Source organism: Mirounga angustirostris, unplaced genomic scaffold, assembly GCF_029215605.1.
Source record: "Mirounga angustirostris isolate CCGP_5_RB_7025 unplaced genomic scaffold, mMirAng1.0.hap1 SCAF_2, whole genome shotgun sequence".
Classification (NCBI taxonomy): Eukaryota; Metazoa; Chordata; class Mammalia; order Carnivora; family Phocidae; genus Mirounga; species Mirounga angustirostris.
Window position 1 is genome coordinate 675,512 of NW_026991710.1, and position 23,885 is coordinate 699,396.

The window sequence follows — 23,885 nt, forward strand, 5'->3', positions numbered from 1 at the left end:
TTTCCTGAGATTAAGAGTCTCTTATGGTTTGTCTCCCTCTCTGGTTTCATTTTGTTTCATTTTTCCCTCCCTTCCCCTATGATCCTCTGTCTTGTTTCTCAAATTCCTCATATCAGTGAGATCATATGATACTTGTCTTTCTCCGATTGACTTATTTCGTTTAGCATAATACCCTCCAGTTCCATCCACATCGTTGCAATTGGCAAGATTTCAATTTTTTGATGGCTGCATAATATTCCATTGTGTATATATATATATACCACATCTTCTTTATCCATTCATCTGTTGATGGACATCTAGGCTCTTTCCATAGTTTGGCTATTGTGGACATTGCTGCTATGAACATTGGGGTGCACATGTCCCTTCGGATCACAACATTTGTATCTTTGGGGTAAATACCTAGTATTGCAATTGCTGGGTCATACGGTAGCTCTTTTTTAAAATTTTCGAGGAACCTCCATACCATTTTCCAGAGTGGCTGCACCAGCTTGCATTCCCACCAACAGTGTAAGGTGGTCCCTTTCTCCACATCCTCGCCAACATTTGTTGTTTCCTGACTTATTAATTTTAGCCATTCTGTCCAGTGTGAAGTTGTATCTCATTGTGGTTTTGATTTCTATTTCCCTGATTCTGAGTGATGTTGAGCATTTTTTCATGTGTCAGCCATTTGTGCGTCTTCTTTGTAGAAATGTTTGTATGTGTCTTCTCCCCATTTCCTAACTGGATTATTTGTTCTTTGGGTGTTGACTTTGATAAGTTTTTTTTTTTTAAGATTTTTTATTTATTTTTTGGACAGAGAGACACAGCGAGAGAGGGAACACAAGCAGGGAGAGTGGGAGAGGAGAAGCAGGCCTCCCGCGGAGCAGGGAGCCCCATGCGGGGCTCGATCCCAGGACCCTGGGATCATGGCCTGAGCCGAAGACAGACGCCCAACAACTGAGCCACCCAGGTACCCTGATAAGTTCTTTATAGATTTTGGATACTAGCCCTTTATCCGATAAGATATTTGCAAATATCTTCTCCCATAGAAAGGTGCATTTTTCTTGTCTTACACCAATTTCTTTTTTTAAAAAGATTTATCTATTTGAGAAAGAGAGGATGTGTGCACTTTTGTGCAAATTGGGGGAGGGGCAGAGGGAGAGAATCCCAAGCAGATTCCCCACTGGGTGCAGAGCCCAGTGCCCCATGATCCTGAGATCATGACCTGAGCCGAAACCAAGAGTCCCACACTTAACGGACTGAGCCAGCCAGGAGCCCCTAGTCTTACACCAATTTCATTCCCAATGTCTCCTGAGAGGCATGTACCATACACAGAGGAGGAATCTATCTTCCTCCTCACTTTCACACTTTGGAAATGAGCATGGACATGTTGCATCTATTCACCGACGGGGAGAAGGCTTGATTAGTATTGAGCTGTAAGCATCTTCTGATTATCCTGATCAATTCACTCATGCTGATGCAACTGGGTACAAGGAACTTGGCTTGATCCAGACAGGAAACTGCTTCTCACCCCAGGATGGTTCTCTCATCACCTGCATGGCATGGGGGGCTGGGCAGAGGTGGGGGGCAGAGGGCCGAGGTGGCTCCCGCTCCCCCAATAGCAGCCCCCCCTTGTGTCGTCTTAGGTGTTTTTCCAACACTGAGTTTAAGTTTTAACAAATTGTCTCAGGAATGAATGTGAAACACGAGAAATGGTTTAATTTGAAAGTCGTCCCCTAATTAATGAAACCTCATTTCATTTCTGTTTAAAAGGGGGACTAAGAGGATTATTTTGGAAGGACAGAATGTGAAATGGTTGGAAAGGAACTACAGCACCGTGTTGGACCCAGGGCCACGTGCCACCGGTGGGGAGAGCACACTTTGGGAGCTTCTTTCCCGAAAATCAGTTACAAAAACTCCGCCTCTCCTCGCCCAACAGGAACCTAAGGCTCTCCGTTGGGACTCCAGCAGCTGCTACTCGGCCGCACGGAGCCCGATGGAAAGTACGTGGCGGACGCTCAGGTGGCCCGCACACGACTGGGCCACTACCACGAGGGAGGGACACCGTCTCGGGGACCGCCTCCCGGGAGCCCAGGCACCCCCCCAGCTGCGCGCCTCGTCAGTCCTCAGCCTCCCTACCCGGGGGGCGCCCTGGACCCCCGCGCGCACAAGCCCGCACGGGCCGGAGCATCCCGGCCGGAGGGCCTGTCTTTCCCGGCCGCGGGTTCAAGGAGGAAACCGCCCAGCCGGGCTTCCCGCTGATTGGCTGAACGAGAGAAAGGCCAGAGATGATTGGTCGGGCCGGACGCCTCTCCGCGCGCACGCCGCGGCCGCGCCTCCTCCGCCGCCGCGGTCTGGTGGGCGGACGCGATTGGAGCGGGCGCGTCGGCTCGCCCCGCCCCGCCCCGCCCCCGCCGGAGGGCGCGACGTCACTACCCGGCGTGCCGCGCGCGGCGCTTCCCCCACCCGCTAATGTTTTGGCCGATTCAAGATGGCGGTGCAGGAGTCAGCTGCTCAGCTCTCCATGACCCTGAAGGTGCAGGAGTACCCGACCCTCAAGGTGGGGTCTGAGGGCCGGGCGAGCGGCCGCGCTTGGCTGGTGCCCGCGGACCGCGGGGGGTCGGAGGGAGGGGAGGAGGGTCAGGGTGGGGGCCGGGGCGCGGCCTGGGGCACCGGGCGGGGTCTGGGGGCTTCTGCGGGGCCGGGCTTGCGGGGTCTGGGGGCTCCGCGGAGCCAGGCTCCCGGGTCTCCCGGGGTCTGGGGGTCGGCAGGGCCGCGCTCCCCAAGATCCGAGGGTCTGCAGGGCCTTGTTCTCCAAGGTCTGGGGGTCTGAAGGGCCGGCCTCCCTGGAGTCTGGGGGGCCTGTGAGGCCGGTCCCCCGGGCTTCCCGGCGGCGGCGGGTCTGGGAGGCCGGGCTTTCCGGGATCTGGGGTCCTTCGGGCCGGGCGGGTGTGGCGTGGGGCCGTCCATTGCCTGCCCGGCCTTCGAGGACTTCGTGGCAGGGCGTGGAGCGCGTCTGTCTGGCGCCCCGCTTCGCCCTCCGGAGCCCGATTGTGGCCCCTTCGCCCTAAAAAAAGAAAGAAAGGAACAAAAAAAAAGGTGAACTGCCCCAGTGACATTTTGCGGTAGGCAGGCTGGTGACTTTGGGGGCTGGGATGGAGACCGGGGTTTCCAGGGTGTGGGGTCGCGGGCGCCCAGCAGGAGTGCCCGACGGTTGGTGTCCAGCTGTCCTCCCGGAAGCCTAACGTCAGAAGGTGTTGATGTGTTGCCTTCCAGTCTCTAATTAGGGAACCTGTAAAGAGAGACCTAACGACCTAATGGGCACCCATCTTGTGGGGCGTCACCAAACCTGAAATACAGCCTTTGCCACTCGGTTGCCAGTTGCGTGACCTTGGATGGCCACTTAGCCAAGTCGCCTTCCGTGAGCATGAAGTCCGGGTCTCTAGTGGGAGGGGCCGCACTTGCTCTTTACCTAGTTAGCGGAGGATTTGATGATGACGAGAACAAAGCACCTGGAAACAAGTTCCGTAGGCGATCAAGGTCATAACGTTCCCAGGAGAACCGTGGCTGGGCATTTGTGATTCTGAACGCCTTCCCTGAGAGGCCAGGAAGCTTTTCTCTCCTCCTGGAAGACCCCTGCATCCCCATCCCCCTCAGTGGCGACAGGGGGTGGTGGGTGCGGCGTGGTGGGTTCGAATACCGCACCACTTTGTTCATCACTGACAGGGAGACCTCAGGCAGGGTACTTACCTGCTCTGAGATTGCTGACTTCTGTCACACGTGGGTAATGATAGCTCCAGGGCCACCCCAGGTGGATCGGGGGACTCCGTGCTGCCTGGAGTAGTCGTCACTACTCGAGTCAGACTGCCCTGGGCAGTCCTCGCCCGAAAGCAGAAGCGAGGTTTTGTTGCTTTTCATTGACTAGCGGTGGAGCAGTGCCGTTTCTCTGTACCTTGTTTGATCAGGGAGGATAGGGGAGCGCTGCCACTCGTACCAGATGCCTGTTGTCCAGGCCCTTTTAGGATTAGGTGGTGGGTGTTTTTGTATTCAACTCCTTGAAGACCCTGTGGCTCAGAGAAACCATGACATCACCCCACCTGAGGCCCCCAACGAAACATCATTTGGGTTGATGTTTATCCCTCCTTCCCCCACCAAACAAACAAATAAATGAGGCTTTCGTGGGGGAGCCGTTAATTGCTGGGCTGTTGTCTCACTCAGCCTACCCCCAGGTCTGACGTTGGAACTGACAGAACTGTGGCAGTTTATCATGTTTGGGACTGGCTGGTGAGTGTGGGCAACAGCAGACAGGAAGGGATTTCCCCTCCAGGTTCTCTTCTGTGGTTTTATAATCCTGACCGTGATTGATTTCCAGACTTATTAAATAGCCTTTGATTAAAAACAATCCTGCAGATAGTTATACAGGTAAAGAGATATTACAGTGTCATTTCAAGTGAGCTTGCCCGGTTAAAAGGAGTTTTACTTTTGCTTTAGAATGATTTAAGTGAATTTTTGAAATCAGAGAAGTTACTTCCACCATTTTCCCTCACAGATTGTCTGGATCAACATGTGTCATTGTTGAGAGTTGACGTTTTTTTCTAGATGTTTTTAGGAGTGATTCCTACTGGATAATGCGGAAATTTCACTGGGAAACTAGGGACCCTTGACTTAGAAGCATAAGTTAATACAGAATTAATACAGAATACTTAGGAGCTGTGCTGGTCACGGTCTTGAGCACGGTCCAGATGCAGGTGCCTCAGGGCGGCAGGGGCACTGTGCAGACAGCAGGGAGAGGGGAGTGAGGGTCGGGGGGCTGGAGTTCTGAAAGGTGTATGCAGGGTACCAGGAGCCGAGTGCTCCTTGCTTTCTTGACAGGCAGTTCCTCCTTGGACTCAATGGAGGTTCCTTGCTATTCAGAGGATTGGCAAACCCGGCCAGGTTCCTCACAGCCCCAGGGCTGGTGGGGGGCTCCTGGGTACCTGGTGGGCACTGGTCTTGCCTCCTGGTACAGTGGGTAGAGAATGGCATGGTCGTGACATATGCAGCCGCATGCGTTGAGCTGGACACCCTCTCTTCACTGAGCCCTCAGTCCTGGGGGGAGCTGGGCCAGCACAGGCCTCTCAATAGCCTGTGGACCTTCGGGCTGGGTGGTTCTTTGTAGTGGGGGCTGTGCATTATAGGAAGTTTAGCGGTACCCCTGGCTTCTGTCCACCCCCAAAATGTCTCCAGACATTGCTAGATGTCCCCTGGGGGGCAGAATCGCCCTGGTGAGAACCACTGGAGTGGATTTTGCTTTGTGGAACTTGTTTTTATGTTCTTAAAACAGCAGGGAGAGTGGGGTTCGTGGGACACACTTTTGTGTTCTGGGCCTGGCTGTGAGTCTACCTGTGAGCTCCTTGAACTGGAGGCCCTGTTTTAATTATGCTTTTAAAAGTATTCTCTTGGGGGCACCTGGCTGGCTCAGTTGGTGAAGCGTCTGCCTTCAGCTCAGGTCATGAACTCAGGGTCCTGGGATTGAGTTCTGCATCAGGCTCCTTGCTCAGTAGGGAGTCTGCTTCTCGCTCTTCTGCTCCCCCTGCTCGTGCTCACTCTCCCTCAAATAAATAAAATCTTTTAAAAAAAAAAAGTGTTCTCTTATAAAAGTGATTTATGTTTACTTTCCGAATTATTCTGCTAATCATCCTGTTAATATTTTGGTATATTGACTTCTGTTTTTCCCCTCAGAAAACTGAAGTAAAGTAATATTTTAGAGACCTTCTTTACCACTACCCAAATCAGGTGGGGGTCTTCACAGCCCAGGAGAAAGGGTCTGGCATTGGTCCCTGGGAGCCCTGGCTCTGGACCCCCTGACTCCTCACCTTGAGTCTCACCTGTGCCTCTCTTGGTGCTCACCTGGGGCCTCTTCTTGGTCCTCCCAGCCTGACCCAGCTCAGTCCCCCATCCCAGCTGCCCTCTCTTCTTCACGCGTGACAGGCTGGGGGGGGCGGGGCATGGGGCATTGCTCCCAGCTGGGTTTGTGGGCGTATTCTTTTGTGTCTCTGAATTCTCTATAGGACTGTTGAAATGTTCTTCTTTTAATTTGGTGACAGTCTTGTTGACCAAATACTGGTCTGCAATTTCTAAGCCTGGGTTTGTGCCTGTTATAGAAAGTCTGGGTGCCAATTATATGCCTAAAGTTACAACTTTTCCAGCTTGGTCCTGGCTGGATTTAGGGGATCTTGTGTTCTCAAGTTTGAGAAACAGTGGTAAGCGTGAGTGTTTGGCCTTAAGAGACAAAATCCCAAGTATGCTGAGTCCGGGAGGGTGGCGGTAGGCTAGGTCCTCACTTTTTTTTACTTTAGATTTTTTGGTTTACAGAGTGAGCCGTTTCTTCTCTCAGAGGTGGTTGTATCACTTGAAGGACGCCGACTCTCTCTCTGGCTTGGGGCAGGCATCTATGTGTGATGCCCTTCCTCTTCTCAGGCTCCAACCTTGTCAGACCTCCAGAGCACTGTCTGCTCTTACCCGAAAGAGCCTCGGACTGCCTTTGCCTTCCAGAATCCTGCCAGAGCTAGAGCACGGTTGAAGTGCTTTCTTCTTACCCTTTGCATCCTCCTGAGCTTCTCCTCTTGTCTCTCACGCCACTGCTCGGATACTTGGCCACAGACGAGAACGCTGGGGTGGTATGGGCCTCCGGGGACAGGTGCGGGTCCACGTCAGGGTGGGTGCCCTGCTAGCTGCAGGCCGTTCGTGTTATTTTAAACAAGCTTCATGCCAGGAAATGGGGCTTCCCAGCTTCCCATTCTCTGTAGCGGTGGGGTGTGCCAGAGCCAATTCAAACCCAGCCCCAGGCAAGCAGCTTCAGCAGTGGGCAGGGGCAGCTGTGCAACAGATGCTTAGTATTAGGTCTCAAGGTGGGGCTTGCTGTTGCTTCTCCCTCACAGAGCCACCGCGAGGCACCCCAGAGCCGAGGTGCCAGACCCTGAAGGCCTCTTGCTCCTTGCTGCTCTTGAAGAACCTCTGCACGCTCGGTGGGCACTGCCGGTGACGCTGGTGTGTCACAGAGAAAAAGACAAGTGAGGTCCCTGTCCTGTTGCCACTAGGTTTGGCAGGAGGGAGGCCGTTAAACGAGTGGATGCAGAACATTTCCGACCCTTGAACGAGTAGAGTCAGGCACGCGTGGGGCATGGCCCACAGGGGGTGCGATGGTCTTCAGTGGGCAGCCAGGGCACTTGCACGTTGGCAGAAAGCTCTGTGGGCTGTGCTGAAGTCTTGGCAGACCCTAGTGCCATTGGCACACAGTCCCATTGGAGCGATAGGGCTCAGGGTGTTCCCAGAGCCACACAGAGGCCATGACAGTGGGTCCCTGAGGGCTTGGACCTCGCCACGGACCGTGTGTGCAGGCCAGCAGGAGTGGAGAGCAAGCTGGGAGGAGGCTGGCTGCTGTTGCGGCATGTGCCCCCCCAGTGGGGCCGCTCGGTGCGGACCGAAACCCGGCAGAGCACGGTCTGCCAGGGGCGCCTGTTGGTCTTTTTTAGGAGTACGTTGTTTTACAATCTTTATCCCTGGGTGCAGTAGTTTGAAAGCTTTCTGAGAAAAAGATTTATTCACTGTTTGAGTAACAACTAAGTGATAGAAACTAGGTATTATTAAATAGTCTAACAACCCAGCTAACTCTTCAGCTGAATGTGGCTAATGGAGAGAAACAGCCACCTGTGCTGACGGTCTCACTGACCGTCACCTCCTGACTGGGAACCCTGGGTACTGCACGGCCCCCGCTTCCTGCGTGCGGCTCCTGGCCCACGTGGCCCGAGCCTGGCCTCGTCACCCACTTTTCCCTCGTGACAGCTACCGCCCTCCTTGGGTCTGCTTGTACCTTGTGGGGGAGCTGCCCCACCAGTGGCCAGCTGTGCCCCGAGCCTGCCCGTCTGGCCTGCGGCTCCAGCACTTGCATCTCTCCCCTCCCATCTCAGTTTCCCCTTTTTACTGGGACGCATCAGCATGCACATGGCTCTCATTGCCCCATGTCCTCTTCCAGCTGCTGCCTCCTTTTCCTGCCCCTCCTCCCGTGTGTCTCTCCGGGTTCAAGTCAGAAGTTTTGCCCCTAACATTCCATGAAAATGTTTTTGTCACAGTTGACTTGACGCTGCTAAGTGGCCAGTTGCCGGGCAGTCGCCTCCTTCACTTGCCCCCCGGGTGCCGTTCTCTCGCTTCCTCACGGCTCGTCTTCTGCAGATGCCTTTGCCGTTCCTGTGCATCCTCCAGCCTGGGGGTCGTTGAGTCGTCTGGCAGCAGGCAGCCCTCGAGAGGTCTCTGTGCTCTGTCTCCAACTCCTGCCTCCAGCCAGGCCCCACCCTGAACTCCCACATGGATCGTCGGCCACCTGCTCGGTCTCCTTACACATCTGAGCGGGGCTCAGAAGGTACCACGCAAAACCCAGCAGTGCCTGATCTTGGCCTCCCTGCCCCAGACCTCGTGCTCCTTGGCACCCAGCCAGCCCATCCCAAGTGAAGACAGTGTCCTCCTGCCCCTCGTGCAGGGTTTGGTAAAAAAAAACCTGGGTGTGTTCCTGATGCCTGTGTTTGCTGTGATCTTTCTGGGATCCGTGATCCCCTTGTTGGTCTACATTGGCTGCAGGGCTCCAGTCCGCTTGTGGGCAGCAGGAACGGGAGGGGAAGCTGCCGGCTCCCTCACGGGGCCTCCCAGAAGTGCTGTTCAGCATTTATGCTTAAGCTCAGAGGCCAGAACTTGCGGTTGGCTGTCTCTAGCTTCAAAGGGACCCGAAGACAAAGACAGCCTGGTGGTGGGCTTACTGCTGCCCTAGCCCTGAATGAAGTTGGGGTTTGTGGCTCCTGTTCTCTGTCCCTTCCTCTGTTTTATTTCCTTTACAGCTTTGATCACAGTCTGACAGAACTGCCTTCAGTCTGCTTGCTTTTCTGTCAGAGGCCCTCATTACAATACGTGCTCCTCAGGGCAAGAGGCTGTGTTTTGCTCCATCACTCCCTGGCTTTGGCCAGGCCTCCAGGGATCCTTACGGTGTCTTGCAGTGAGCCCCTCCTCCCTGAAACACGGTCCCGTTTGGCCCCCAGGCTCGCCACCCTGGCCGGGTTCCTCCCCAGCTCACAGCCGCCCCTCCACCTCTGTGTGGCCACCCGCCATGCTGGTGACCTCGTGTGGTCTCCTATGCTCTGAGGGTACCAGTGACTCCCAGATGGTTAGTCCCCAGTCCCAGAGCGCAGGATCCAGTGGCCGCACTTGGATCTCTGTAGGTAGCTCCGCATACGTAGACCTGAACTTCTTAACTTACCTGCCTCCTCCCCAAACCTACTCCCCGTCTTCCTTGGCTCAGGTTAAAGCCTTGACCACTCTGTCCTCACAGCTTGCATCCATATGTCCTTCTGCTCTGGCTCCAACACGGATTCAGAATTTGACTGCGTCTTACCTTCTCTCCTCCTGCCACCATGGCAGAAACCATCTCTGGGTTGAAGTAGCCTCCTGCCTAGTCCCAGCTGCACCCATGCCCAGCACAGCCATCACATCGCTGAACCACACCGTGCCGTTCTCCTGTCCTAGTAGCTTCCTGTGCTACCTGGGGTGCAGAGCGAGGTTGTTAGCGTAGCTCTGCAGGCCCTGTGACTTCACCTCGGCCTTCTCCTCCCCATCCTCTTCCTCCACCTCTGCTCCCCTCGGGCACTTAGCCATTGGTCGGTCTCCCTGCTGCTAGAAGATGTGCTGGCGTGGGGGGCCTCCGGGCCTTTGTACTTGTTTACTTTGCCTTGAATCCTCTTCCTTCAGGTATTCGTCTGTCTTACTCCCTCACCTTCTTGGATCTTTGCTCAGGTGTCACCTTCTTAGCGAGATCACTTTATTTAAACTGGGAGCCCTACCATCTCCCTCTTCTCGGTTTTCCTCCCTAGCTGTTACTGTCATACTGCATTTTGCCTCTTTGTTTCTAACCCCTGGGATTGTAAGTTTTATGGAGGGCAGAGAAGAAATATTTCTTCAGTTAACGAATGAACTATTAAATATTATTTTGGCAATTCTGTCCAAAGAAATAAAAATTGAAACAGAAATAAATGTAACTTCGAATGGATGAGACGTAATATGTTATATACCCAGAGAACACAAACAAGCTAATTGGAAAATTACTACAGTTAATGAGAAAGTCTGTGTCAGCAATAACCAGTTAAAGCACCTCATGGGAAAATACCCATTCACAATAACCTAACAGCAACAGAAATAAAATGTCAGGGTAAGCTTTACTGGGCATCGTGATGGATACTGAAGGAGACACAACATGGTTTCTTCTTTCTCCACAACATGGAGGCCTAGGGAAGACCAGTAACAGCAGAGAGTGTTATGTCTGAACAGACTGATGACTGGAGGTACCATCCGACTTTTTTGTGCTGGATCCCGTATTTCTTACTTGTAATCGGAAGCACCCAGGAGGGTGGGGCCTGATGCCAGAGGCAGGTGTGAACCTCGTTGCACAGCTGTTGCTTCTAGTCACACCTTATAGCTAACCCGCGAGGCAGCCTGCTCGGCCGGTGGTACATACACGGGTTGGTTCGAGTGCCCATGTATGGTCGGTGTGCTGTGTTTGGTCAGTGATCCCGTCCCGGGGCATGGAGGGCACTTGAGCGCGTGGAGGCCCTAGTGCTCCCAGCATGCAGGTGTTGGTGGCTGGTACTCCGCTGCGTTGCAGCTCGTGTTGCTTTGCTCATACCTCCCTTTCTAAAACGGACCAGTGGCACGAGAAGATTTCTGCAGGTACCCAGCGGACGGCCGGTGAGACGGTCTTGCACTGAGAGAAGAGAGCACAGAGGTGCTGGCAGTGCTCTTCCCGCCTCGAGCTCTGTCAGCCACTCTGTGAACGGTCTTCCTCCTCAGAGCCCCCTCGAGGCTGACCAGAAGTGTCATTTTCTTTAAGAAGCCTTCTGAAACTGGATGCGCCTCCCTCAGGGTGTGTGCTGTGCTTGGGAGATGAGCCCGGGGGAGCAGGAAGCCATTGCCACTGGGAGACTGACCCATGCCATACGGGAACATGAGGCAGAGTGCCATCTAATGCTGCAGAAGATGTCCTAGCTTTGTGATGAATAGTTAGAAACCTCTTCTGAGGCTGCTTCATTGTGAAAGATAAAAAGTCCCATGACATTGGGGAAATCCTTCCTTCCTGTGCTGGTAGAAATGGCTGAAAACATGATGACAAACTAAGATGCATTTCTTTGTCAGCAAATACTGTCAGAAAACCCACAGCAAACATTGGAGAAGGTTTGAAGAAACTAAAGCAAATGACACAGTGTAGGAGGATTGCTATAGAGCTGGGTGAAAGTACAGATGTTTTATACAAATCTTAACTTATGGTGTTTGCCAGATTCTGTTTCAATTATGAAAACAGGAAGGATTACTTTTTATGAGTCACTGAAGGGGAAAGATGTACTGAAGGAAATATAATTTAACATCAGCTAACTAAAAAGAGAAATGCTGTGATCTTAAAAGCTATAATGCAACAAATTACCAAGGAAAAATTGAGTGGATTTGATTAATACATATTTAAATCTTTGGTATACTCAGATAAGATAGAACCAGAATTTAAAAGCAAATAACGATTTTAAAAAGCCACCAAATATGAACCATAAAGAGCTGATTCACATTGATGGGAAAGATCCAAAACCTCTTTTCCTTATTGAGTTTTAGACAAGGAGCACAAAGGGAAAATGTATTGGATTGAACCGGGTAAAATTGCTATTTTGTGGGTTAAAAGACAATGGTTGAATAGGTTTATAACATGTAAAGAGATTTAAAAAAAAAAAAAACTTTCCATAAAGAAAAGCTCAGGATGAAGTGGCTTCACTAGTGAATTCTGTTAAATGTTTAAAGAAGAATTAACACTGATCCTTAACAAGCTCTTCAAAAAAATAGAAGAGAAAGGAACATTTCCCAACTCACTCTGTGCGGTCAGTATTACCCTGATACCAAAACTAGACACACATATCCAAGAAAACTACAGACCAGTATTCCCTATGAATGAATATAGGTCTTAAAATCCTCTACAACACGCTAGCAAACTGTATCGGACAACATATGAAAAGGATTATGTACCAGGAGTAAACGGGATTTACCCCAGGATTGCAGGGTTGGTTCAACATGCAAAAAGCATGTATAAAAAACAGTATAAAGGACAAAAGCCACATGATCATCTCAATAGACACAGGAAAAAAAGCACTTGACAGAATCCAATGCTTATTCATGGTAAAAACACCTAACAAACTAGGAAAAGGAGAGAACTTCCTTAACCTGATAAAGAGCATCTATGCAAAAACCACAGCTAACATCATGCTTAGTGGTAAAAGACTGAAAACTTTTTCCCCTAAGACAAAGAAGCAAGGATGTCCATTCTGGCCACTTCTGATTCACCATTGTCCTGGAGATTGTAATCAGGGCAGTTAGGCAAGAAAAAGAAATAACAGACATTCAGATTGGAAAGGAAGAAACAAAACTCTATTTGCAGATGAAATGATCTCATAGATGGAAAGTCCTAAGGAATACACACACACAGACACACACAAAACTTATCAGAACTCATAAACTAGTTCAGCCATGTTGCAGGATACAAGATAAGTATGTAAAAATAAGTTGTACTTCTATATTCTAGATATGGACAATCGAAAAGTAATGAGGAAAACAATTTTACTTATAACAGCATGAAAAATAATAAAATAGGAATAAGACTTCACTGTTAAGATAGCAATAAATTGATCTATAGATTCAATCCAATCCATATCGAAACACTAGTTGGCTCTTTTGCAGAAATTGAGAAGCCAATCCTAAAATTCATATGGAAATGCAGGGGTCCAGAATAGCCAAGACAGTCATCTGAGACCACTCAGGCTGCACTAACAAAATACCACAGACTGGAGTGACTGAAACAACAGATATTTATTTCTTAACAGTTCTGGAGGCTGGGAGGTCCAAGAGCAAGGGGCCATCAGATTTGGTTCCTGGTGACCCTCATTTTGGTTTGCAGATGGCTGCCTTCCCACTGTGTGCTCACATTGATCCCATTATGGAGTCCCCACACTTGTGACCTCATCTGAACCTAATTTTGTTTCAGACGCCCAACTCCAGATAACCATCACACTGGGGACTAAGGCTTCAACATACGAATTTTGTGGGGGGGACCAAAACATTCAGCCAATAGCAATCTTAGAAAAGAACAAAGTTGTAGGGCTCACATTTCTTACTTTCAAAACTTACTACAAACTACACTTCTTGATTACTGGTTAAAAGGCTAAAGATAGATCAGTGGGCTAGAACTGAGAGTCCAGACATAAGCCCATACATAGTAATTCTCAGTAAGGGTGCTAGGACAGTTACATAGGGAAGGAAGAGGCTTTTCAACAAATGGTTCCAAGACAACTGGATATCAACTTGCAAAAGAAAGAAGTTGGGTCCTTCCCTCACACCGTATATGAGCATTAAGTCAAAATGGATCAAAGAAATGTAAGAGCTAAGATTCTTAGATATAACACCTAAAGCACAGGAAACCAAAACAATTGTAGGTTGGACTTCAAAAGTGAAAAGCTCATGCTTCCGAGGACAGAATCGAGAGAAATGTTTGCATGTCACCTCTGGTAATCTAGTAGTGTCCAGAATCTACTAAGAGTCCTTAAACTTCAATAATGTAATGACATCCCAATTTTAAAATGAGCAAAGGGTTTGAATAGACTTTTCCAGAGAAGATACACAAACAGCTAATAAGCATTAAGAAGCTATTCAACATTATTAGTCATTTATGAAATTCAAATTGAAAACCAGAATGAGATACCACTTTATGCTCCCTAGAATGACTAATCAGAAAGATGGACGGTAGCAAGTGTTGGATGAGGATGTGGAGAAACTGAAGCCCTCAGACAGTGCTGGGGCGCATAAAATGGTAGAGACACTGAAAGGCAGTCCTGCAGTTCTTCAAAAAGTTCAACAGAGAGTGGCCAGCAATTCCACTCCTCGGTAGAGCCCCCGAAGAAGTGAAAAGGTGTCCCCACAAAAGCTTGTGCAGGAGTCTTTGTGGCCTTATTACTCATAATAGCCAAAAACATGTGAATGTGTAAGTAAATGTGGTATGCCTGTGGGACAGAACACTGTTCTTCAGCCATAAAAAGGAATGAAGTACATGTTACATTGTGACTGAACCGTGAAAACATTCTGCGAAGTTAAAAAAGCCAGACCAAAGGTCGTCAAATGTATGATTCCATGTGTACAAAGTGTCTGCGATGGGCAGATCCGTGTAGGCAGGGAGTAGATTATTAGTGGTCAGTTGCCTGACCGTGGGGAGGACTTCATAGGTACGGGATTTCTCTTGGGGTTGATGAAATGTTCTGGAAGTATTTTGCGGTGATAGTTGTACAACCTTGTGTTTATATTAAAAACTAAATTGTACACTTTAAGAGGGTGAGTTTTATGGTATCTGAGTTACATTTCAGTTAAAAATTGGTAACATAGGGCGCCTGGGTGGCTCAGTTGGTTAAGCGACTGCCTTCGGCTCAGGTCATGATCCTGGAGTCCCTGGATCGAGTCCCGCATCGGGCTCCCCGCTCAGCGGGGAGTCTGCTTCTCCCTCTCCCGCTCCCCGCTCTTGTGCTCTTTCTCTCTCTCACTCTCTCTCTCAAATAAATAAATAAAATCTTTAAAAAAAAAAAGGTAACATAATGATGGCCTGTCAGTTATTTTTGTACGACTCAACTTAATAGACAGTTAAAGAGCACTCATGCAGGGGTGCCTGGGGGGCTCAGTCGGTTAAGCTTCTGACTGTTGATGTCAGCTCGGGTCTTAATCTCAGGGTCGTGAGTTCAAGCCCCGCATGGAGCCTTCATAAGAAGGAAAAAAAAGCATTCCTGCACAGTGCCGGCTGACCTGGGGAGAGAACCCGTGACCTATGCCTGCACACACGTGCAGTTAACTTTTAGGATCAGGCCACAGTGTTGGAGTAGCCAGGTCAGAGGTCAGACAGAGCTCTGATAACTGCTGTCACATCCCCTCCACACGCTCCCTGCCAGCCACACGTGGGGTCCCGTTGACCCCACACCTCACCACAGGTTTTCTGTAGCTACACCAGCCAGTACAGCAGCCCTGAGCCCCGTGTGGCTGTTGAGGACTTGAAATTTTGCTGGTCCAAATACGTGCTCTAAGTGTAAAATAAAATGTGTACTGGCTTTTAAAGACTTAGCATGAAGAGAAAAAATAATGTAAAATGTCTAATAAATGAAATATTCGGGGTGCATTGGATTAAGTAAAATAAACCAAAATCCGTTTCATCCCGTTCTTTTTAATGTGGCTGCTAGAAAACTTAGGATTATGTGCGTACACAGCTCACAGTGCTCTTGGACAGCACTGCTCTGTGGCTTTATCCTTTCCATTTTTCTTTTGTCCACGTATGCTCTAGTTATCTTTCTGTGGCCATTCAGATTTATAGTGAGTACCACTATTGTGGACTTGCCCTCCCCATCTTTGTTCTCTGTCTCCTGTGCTTTTGTGTGTCTGTGTTTCGTTTCCTTCTTGGTAGATTGATAAGGTTTTCTTTGTTCCATTTAATTTCCTCTTGTGGTTTGGCAAGCTCACAAACACACCCAGGTTGTGACAGATCCGAAAGGTCTCCAGACATTGTTTCCAAGGGTCCCCTGGGGAGTAGCCTCCCACTGGTCTGCTGGTGTTGGCATATCCCATAAAGGGACCCCACAGCTGCACTGTGTGTCTCGCTTTTCCCCCTGCCCATGCCTGAGCTTCATTGTGCGGCACCCCACGTCAGTGGGCAGTTTACCATCCCCATGGATGTATGTTTGAGATGGCTCCAGTCTTGGGCTTAGGAATAAAACTACTAATGAGCATTTGTATACAGTCTCTTTGTGGTTACTCTGTTTGTTTCTCTTGGGATTGGAATTGCTGAATGATGTGATATGTGTATGTTTACTGTCGTAAGAAACAGCCAGACTCTGTTCCTGAGGATCACCCACACCACTGCCAGTGAGAGCATCCAGGTGTCCTGAGCCTGGCCGGCAGGTGGTGGAAAGTCTTCCTAGCATGCAGTAGCGTCCTGTCTTGGGCTCTCCGGAGAAACAGAACCATCCAGTAAGGGAGGGAGACACAGGGAGAGGAAACGGGGGAAGGGGAGAGAGGTTGAGACTGACTGTACAGAATTGGCTTACGGGATTATGGGGGCTGAAAAGATCTGCAGTGGGCAAGCAGGAGCCCCAGGAGAGCTGACGAAAGTCTGCTTCACTCAGCCCAGCATTCAAACGAGATTCTCCAGACACACCCAGAGCCGCATCTACCCTGTGTCTGCACCGTGTGGCCTGGTCAGCTTGACAACACATACAGCTAACCCTCATGTGTCCCATTGTGGCTTGAATTTGCATATTTCTGACTAATGATGTTATGTGTCTTTATTATTAGCCTTTTGTATATCTTCTTTTGTGACTTTTTGTTAAAACCTTTTGCCCGTTTTAAAAATGGGATTGTCTTCTTGGTCTTGAGTTGTAAGTTTTAAATACGTTCTAGATATAAGTCCTTTGTTAGGTTTACATACACTGAATGTTTTCTCCTCGTCTGTGGCTTGTCTTAAATAATTGTCTTTCAAAGTTTTAGTTTGATAAGGTTTAATTAATGAATTTTTCTTTTATAGTTAGTGCATTCTGTATCCCTGTGAGAAATCTTTGCCTACTTAAGGTTGTGAAGGTTTTCTCCTACGTTCCCATCTAGAATTCTATAGTTTTAGCTTTGACGTTTGAGTCCGTGGCCATTTAAGAATTTTTTCGGACCGAGTGAGGTCCGGGCTGAGGTCCTCCCTCTCCCATGTGGCTGTCCAGTTCTGCATTGTTGTGGAGCAGGTCCTCTCTGCCCTGGGTTGCTGGGCTCCTTGGTTGGGGGTCCGTTTCTGGGCTCTCTGCCCCGCACCGATCCTGGTGCACGGCGGCACCAGGGCCCCACTGTCTCGTTCGATATAGCTTCATGGTAGCTGTTGGAATCAGATACCGTTGCCATGTATTATCAGCGTCGTAGGAATATTTTTTTATTGTGGTCAGACATAACGTGAAACTAACCATCTTCATCACTTTTAAGTGTGCAGCAGTATTAGCTGTATGCATGTAAGGTCTCTAGAACTTTTCAGCATGCACAGCTGGAACTATGTACACGTTTGTGTTGAGCAGTTAAAAGTGCGGTTGACTGGGTGCTTATAAACAACAGAAAGTTCTTCTCCCAAGTCCTGGAGGCTGGAAGTCCAAGACGAGAGTGCCAGGGTGGTCTGGTTCTGGTGAGGGCCTCTTCATGTGTCCCATGTGGTGAAGACAGCCAGTGGTCCTTTTAGAAGGATGCTGATCCCAGTCATGAGGGCCACACCCTTGTAACCCGGTCACCTCCCAAAGCTCCATCCCCGTATGCCCTCCCGTTGCGGGTAGTATTTTTGTCTGTGTGTTACGAGGGTGGGGACACATTCAGTCTGTTGCACCATTAAACCCCTCCCCTTTCCTCCAGCCCCCGGTAGCCTCCCTCCTTCCTTCTGTTTCTGATCGTTTGGCTGCTCTCCCTCCGTATCTCACGGGAGAAGAACCATACAGTTTAGTCTTTTTGTGACTGGCTATTTCACTTGGCATAATGTCCTGCAGGTTCATCCATGTTGCAGCATATGGTAAGATTTCCTTCTTTATAAGGCTGAATAACATTCCATTGGGTGTATACACCACATTTTGGTAGTCTGTCCACCCGTCCACGGACACTGGGGTGCTTCCCTGTCCCAGCTGCTGGGCATGATGCTGCCGTGAACACGGGGGTGCCGGCATCTCATCGAGACCCTGCTCTCCGTTCCCCGGGGAACACACCCAGACGTGGAATGGCTGGGCTGTGGGCTCATTCTGTGCCTAGTGTTTTGAGGACCCTCCGCGGTGTCTTCCACGGCGGCTGCGCCCCACGTCCTCGCCGAGGCTTGTCGGTCCCGCTCCTTTAAGAGCAGCGGTCCTGCGGGGGGTGGGGTGGGGTCTGCCCGTGGTTTTGACCCGCATTTCCCTGATGTTGGTGATGCTCAGCACCTTTCCCCGTGCGGGTCGGCCACTGTGTATCTTCTTCAGAGAAATGTCTGCCCACCTTGGCTGGGTGTTGTGTCTTTGCTGTGGAGGTGTTTTCCGCCTGCCCCGGGTACCAGAGCGTGTTCCACCGGGTGCCCTCCCCATCCTGGGCTGCGCACTGCAGATCGCTTCCTTCGCTTCGCACGAGTCTCATGTTTGATGTAATCCCATTTGTCTGCTTTTGGTTTTGTTGCCTGTGCTTTTAAGACTACATTTTAATATTTGCCTCTATTTTGGAATTCTTTCAAAATCCCTTGGACTTAGAGTCACCTTACCCACATTTCTTAGGCTGTGGATTGGTTTCTTTCCCTCTAGCTTGTATCGTTTACTGGTGTCCTTCCTCACTGCCCTTTGCTGTATCTTATTTCCTCTCATTGATTTTGTTGTTTGTCTCACCGAGGGGCTCTCTGAGTAATTTTCCTCCCAGAAAAGGGTTGTGGGCGCTAACCTTGGCAGTCCCTGCATGTCCAGAAGTATCTTAATCTTGCCCTTCTTCTGGAATGATAGTTTGGCTTGTTCAGGATCTTCAGCATTTCTGAAATTCCATTCCTTCATTTGGCAAAAGTCCTTTTGGGAGGAGCCTGTGAAGGAGCTGCTGGTGACTGAGCAGCAGGGGATAGCTGGGGAAAGGCAGGGGAGGCAAGACCCCAGGCTGGGTGCCCTGTGGGCAGAACGCTGAGCAGCTTTCCGGGGCCAGCTGCCTGGTGTCCATGGGACGGAAGCTGGCACAGGAGGCTGCTTAGTGCTCCCGGGGTGGGGGTGGTGCTCTGGGCGTAAATTCTGGGAGCTCCAGGCCGGTGGGGGGCACAGGACAGGTGGGGGTGTGGGCAGCAGAAGGTGAGGTCCTGAGAGCTCCGCCCTGTGGAGCTTGTGACTGGGTGTGGGGCTGGAGCACCGAGGGCAGCTCGTGAGTCCTTGGGTGGGAAGAGTAGCCATAGAAAGCGCCTATCCGGGCCATTGGGAGGTCAGACTCTCAGGAGTGGAGGCTGAGGGGCTGACTCAGGTCCAGGGGAAGACGCAGGCCACGTGGTGAAGAGCACAGTGGGGCTCACAGCCCCCAAGAAGTGTACAAAGTCCTGACTTAGTTTCTTTTATCAAAAGATAGAGGAATTAACATGGGCTGTAACCTTACAGTATAAATTGCTGGGCCTGGATATCGATAATGGACTGAAGGTGAATATTAAGAGTGTTGCCTGCTTCCTTTTTGGATAAAAGTTAAACATGGAGACCAAGCCTGTAGCGGTTGCTTCCGAGTCTCCTTTTGCCTTCCCTTTGGCTGAGGGATGAGCCTCAGGCCGAGTGTCATGAGCAGAAGGCAGGACCTGGTGTTCACTGAGCCTGGGTACGTTGACCACAGGGAGACCTGCTGCGTGTATAACGGCGCTCACCTGCTGCTCACCTGGATTTCAGCTGCCTGGAGTCGGGGACGTTCCCGTCACCTGTGTGTGCTTGGGCTGACGGTGTGTGTGGTGTATGGCTTTTTCCCTTTTCCTATGTTATGGTTGCTTTGATTGTATTTCTTGAAATGTAATTGTAATGTCTGAATCAGAATAAAACTTGGAAGCTGTTGTTGCGGACATCATGGGATTGCAGTTCACTTTTCAGTAATTCTGCTTATTGTGTTTTATGAAAGTGTCGGCCACGTCAGATTGGAAGCACACACCTACCCTGGAGCAGACGGTTTGCAGGGCCCCTGGGGTGGGTGGGGGCTCTGAGAACAGTCCCAAGATTCCGAAAGGGAGGACGCGCGCGTCAGCGTCCCACCACCCGCCTGGCCTCTTGTCCAGGAGGGGTCTAGCAGATGCATGCACCTGGGTCTCTGTGCTGTGCTGTGCTGTGTTGTTATGAGGTACGTTTGCCAAAACTGAGGCTCAGGGCAGGGAGCTCTTTGGACGTGGAGGACAGGGCTCGTGTCTGAACCTGGCCACCTGCTCGCAGCTTCACCCTTGTCCACGTGCCACAGTGGGAGGCTCTTCAGGGATTGAAGCCAGGACAGGCCTGGTTAGGTGGTGGACCTCGGTTGTATGGGTGTTGCGGGCGCTCTGTGCCACTCCACGTTAAGGACGGCCCTTTGGCTTCATCTAAAGACTCTGCTGTCTTGCTTGTGCTAGACTGTGGCGTGGTTGCAGGAAAGGCTACTAGACCTGGCTGCTGGGGATGAGCCCTCCCTGGGTGGCATACGTGGTCTGTCTAATGGCATTCTGCCTCTTGAGCTGGTAAGACCCGAGGTGTGGACAGGACTCTTTACCCACTGCCACCGTGTCCCCAGGGCAGCCTGAGGGGGTGGCAGCTGGGGCACGGACAGTACTGGACCCCTGGCCGGGTCATGGGGAAGTCCTGCTGCAGGGTCCCCCTGCTGGTGTCTAGGTCCCGTCGGCATCTCTGCTCCTGGGAATCCCAGCTCCTTCCTGGCACACATTGGTGCCCGGCAGCTGTTGGAGCTGGCAGTGAGGACTTCCACGGTGAACCGCTGGCCACCGGGGTGTCCACGCCGCGTGAGCAGCATCTGATGAGCGCGAAGCGCTAGACCCACAGCCAGGACGAGGGCCGGGAGGAGTGCTGGCAGCTACTCTCTCTGGAAGGACAGCAGGGTAACAGTGACATGTCATCCTTCCTGGGTCTTTTGTCAGGTGTTCTGTAGGGAAAGGTGGTTTTGTCACTGGGGCGAATGAGCACTGTCTGATGGAGAGGCGTTAGATGTGCACCCGTGGTTTCTGCGGATGGGCTGAGGCCCCAACCCGTCTGTGCGCCCCCTTCCCGGGATCCCAAGTCTGCGGCACCCCCGGGCCCATTGCAGGCCCCTGCAGGCTTTCACATCTGATGGATCTCATTTTGGTCGTCTCCTTAAGCTGTTTGTTATTCTGGATGAACTTCGGGATTATTTTGTTAGTGTGCCCTTAATGCTGCCTCTGTGGATTTGGGGACAGCATGCGTCTTCCCATTAGTGTCCGCATCCAGGAACACAAATGACCCTCCGTTCACACAGGGCTCCTGTGGGCCTCAGCCAGGTGTTAGAGTAGACGTGTCTTTAGAGCGCTAGAGGCCTAGGACCTGTGCCTGACAAAACGCCACGAAGGGGGTCTGGGCGTCCCACACGTAGGACTGCTGGTGCTGCTCACACACCAATTACCTCCCTTCTCCAGGTGCCCTACGAAACACTGAATAAACGCTTTCGGGCTGCTCAGAAAAACATTGACCGAGAGACGAGCCACGTCACCATGGTGGTGGCTGAGCTGGAGAAGACCTTGAGCAGCTGCCCCGCTGTGGACTCCGTGGTCAGCCTTCTGGATGGTGTGGTGGAGAAGCTCAGCGTCCTCAAGAGGAAGGTCGGTGTGGCTTCTGGACCGTCCTGCCTGTGCGTGGGCCGTAGCGTGGGTCCAGCGGCCCAGCCTTCCCATGTACCCAGGCATTCCCCAAAAGGGGCTGTCTTCTGTGGGAGCCGGGACACAGCGGAGACCAGGCAGCCCTGCGATGGGGAGGTGGGCTCCTACGGCCAGAGTGTGGGCAAGGCGCGTCCCTCCATGCTGTCTGTGCTCTGCAGCCCCTGTGGGGCTGGAGGCTTGCTTCCAGTCCCATGCTCCTGTTCCTGCAGGGCTGGGTTGTCCTCACTCCAGAGTGTCCCAAGCGCAGATAGGAGGCAGATGATTTACTCCTTTTAGAATTTCCCCTCAAAGCTTCATGTAGGAAATTTCTCATTTCTGGGAGAGGGAGGTAGGGTGCACTGCTGCACCCACCGAATAACCCAGAGAACGCAGCAAGATACTTTACAGCGTCTTACTGAACGTATCAAAGGGCTCATGAGACGAAAGTTTATCACCAGAATTGGACGGCAGGGGCCAAGAGGCGAGGAGGGCAGGACCCATGGCTGCCTTGCTGGCCAGTGCCCGGGGCCAGCTGGGGGGCAGGGGGAGGCCAAGGCTGGTGGTGGGACCTGGTGGCGGTCCGTGTCAGGTGGGGGTGCCCCAGGAGTGGACGCGCTGTGGCAGAGCATCACGGCCCGTTTCAGAACACCGGGGGAGCCAGGACCCTTCTCTTCAGCCTGGTGTAAGTGGTCCCAGCTGGTGGGGCCTCACCAAGTGCACTTCTCAGGGGGAGGACACCGTCCGTCAGAGCGTTAGGGGTCTGACGGAGGATCGCCAGGTGCACAGGATGCTGTGGTTGAGGTGCGACAGAGACAATAGACACTGCCCAGATTTCAGACGTAGAGATTATCAGGGACCAGACTTGACTGCGTCTGAAGAGTAAACAGACAGCTGAGAATCGTTGCAGGGGACATAAAGTATATAGCGTGATTGGGAGTTTAAAATAAACCAAATAAAACTTCAAGAAATTAAAAGTATAATAACCGAAATGAAAAACTCAAATGTTTGCTTTTATAACACACTTTTTAACATTTAACAATCAGACAAAGCTCAAGAGAGAATTTGTGAGCTGGAAGGTAGGCATGAGGAAATTACCTAGAAATTCTAGCCGCACACAGAGCTAAAAACACAGGACTACATAAGAGGGTGGGAAGCCTCAGAGACTAGAGTGGAGACCGTGTTCAACCAAAGTCAAGAGGGCACGGGAAGAGTGGCCGAGAGTTTCAGAACTGATGGATAAATAAAAATAAACCTAGGACTGCACATCGTGAAACTGAAAAGAGAAAAATCTTAAAAGCAGCTGGATGAAGAAAACCACTTCCAAAGGAGCGACAAATACCCTGGCAGCCAGAAAGCCGTGGCGTGTGCTCGAGGGAAAGGCGGGCCGGCCAGGGAGCCGGGTGGGCCTGCGCACCGCCAGCCAGGTGGACGCCACGGTGAATCAGCCTGCGATGCGGCCCCTCGGCGGCACTGACTACATGTCAGGTGCTGGACGGTTGGCTGCTGTCCGGCCAGCGCCGATACAGAACACGTCTGCGGAGCTGTATTAATTTTGAACAAACTTGACTTTGAGGGAAAAAGTATTATAAAAGAAAGTCGCAAAATAACAACAGATGGTTTAATTAATCAGGAAGCTGTAACAAATTTAAAATTATGCACATGTGGCAGCATAGCTCCAGACTCCGTAAAGTAAAAGGTGACATTGCTGAAAAGAAGGTGCAGACCCAGAGTGGTAGGTGTTGACTTGCCTCTGGGTAATGACAGGTGCAGCCAAACCGGCCTGGGGCGGTGGGCGGGGGGGGGACGACTCCCCCTTTTGCTTCCGTCGCCCAGCCCGGGGACATCCCCCCCGTGTCGCCCTGTTCGTGAGGGTGAGGGTAGGGGCAGCCGGGTCACCGTCCCACCCTGAACCCCTGTGTGCTTGCGTCTCAGGCGGTGGAGTCCATCCAGGCCGAGGACGAGAGCGCCAAGCTGTGCAAGCGCAGGATCGAGCACCTCAAGGAGCACAGCAGTGACCAGCCGGCGGCGGCCAGCCTGTGGAAGAAGAAGCGCATGGACCGCATGATGGTGGAGCACCTGCTGCGTTGTGGGTACTACAACACGGCTGTGAAGCTGGCCCGGCAGAGTGGCGTCGAGGTGGGCGCGCGGCCTCTTGCCGCCTCCGGGGGCGGGCCTCCCTGATCACGCACACATGCCCCAGGTCTAGTGTGTTTGAACCACGGCGACGGCTCTGGGTGCTTCTCGCTTGCAGCCTGTTCTAACGGGAAGCCCATGGGAGGGGTCGTTCCCACTCAGTACCCGCCCTCCCGTGACTGTTTTTACTGGTGCCCAGGGGAGGGTGCGTTTTCCACCCGTCTGTAGACACAGACGATGCTCTGGCCTTCAGTGCGTGGGCAAGCCAGTTAAGCATGGAGCTTCGGGAGGAAGGCTGCTCGGCAGTGGTGAAGGCGTC

The 23,885-nt window shown here is 51.5% G+C and overlaps 1 protein-coding gene across 5 annotated transcripts in view; it reads left to right on the plus strand.

Moving 5' to 3' along the window:
- Window positions 1–2,395: 2,395 nt before the first annotated feature.
- The window catches only part of MAEA (macrophage erythroblast attacher, E3 ubiquitin ligase), a 33,478-nt gene continuing 11,988 nt past the window's right edge, over window positions 2,396–23,885 (plus strand). For 3 of the 5 annotated variants that reach the window (XM_045881648.3, XM_045881650.3, XM_045881649.3), the window contains exons 1-3: window positions 2,396–2,539; window positions 21,215–21,397; window positions 23,366–23,569. In XM_045881648.3, the coding sequence (XP_045737604.1) occupies window positions 2,471–2,539; window positions 21,215–21,397; window positions 23,366–23,569 (456 nt within the window). In that variant the 5' untranslated portion in view covers window positions 2,396–2,470. Of the gene's footprint in view, window positions 2,540–8,090; window positions 8,378–21,214; window positions 21,398–23,365; window positions 23,570–23,885 lie in introns of all 5 variants that reach the window. The other 2 variants (XM_064584128.1, XM_045881652.2) reach the window with 2 other exon arrangements.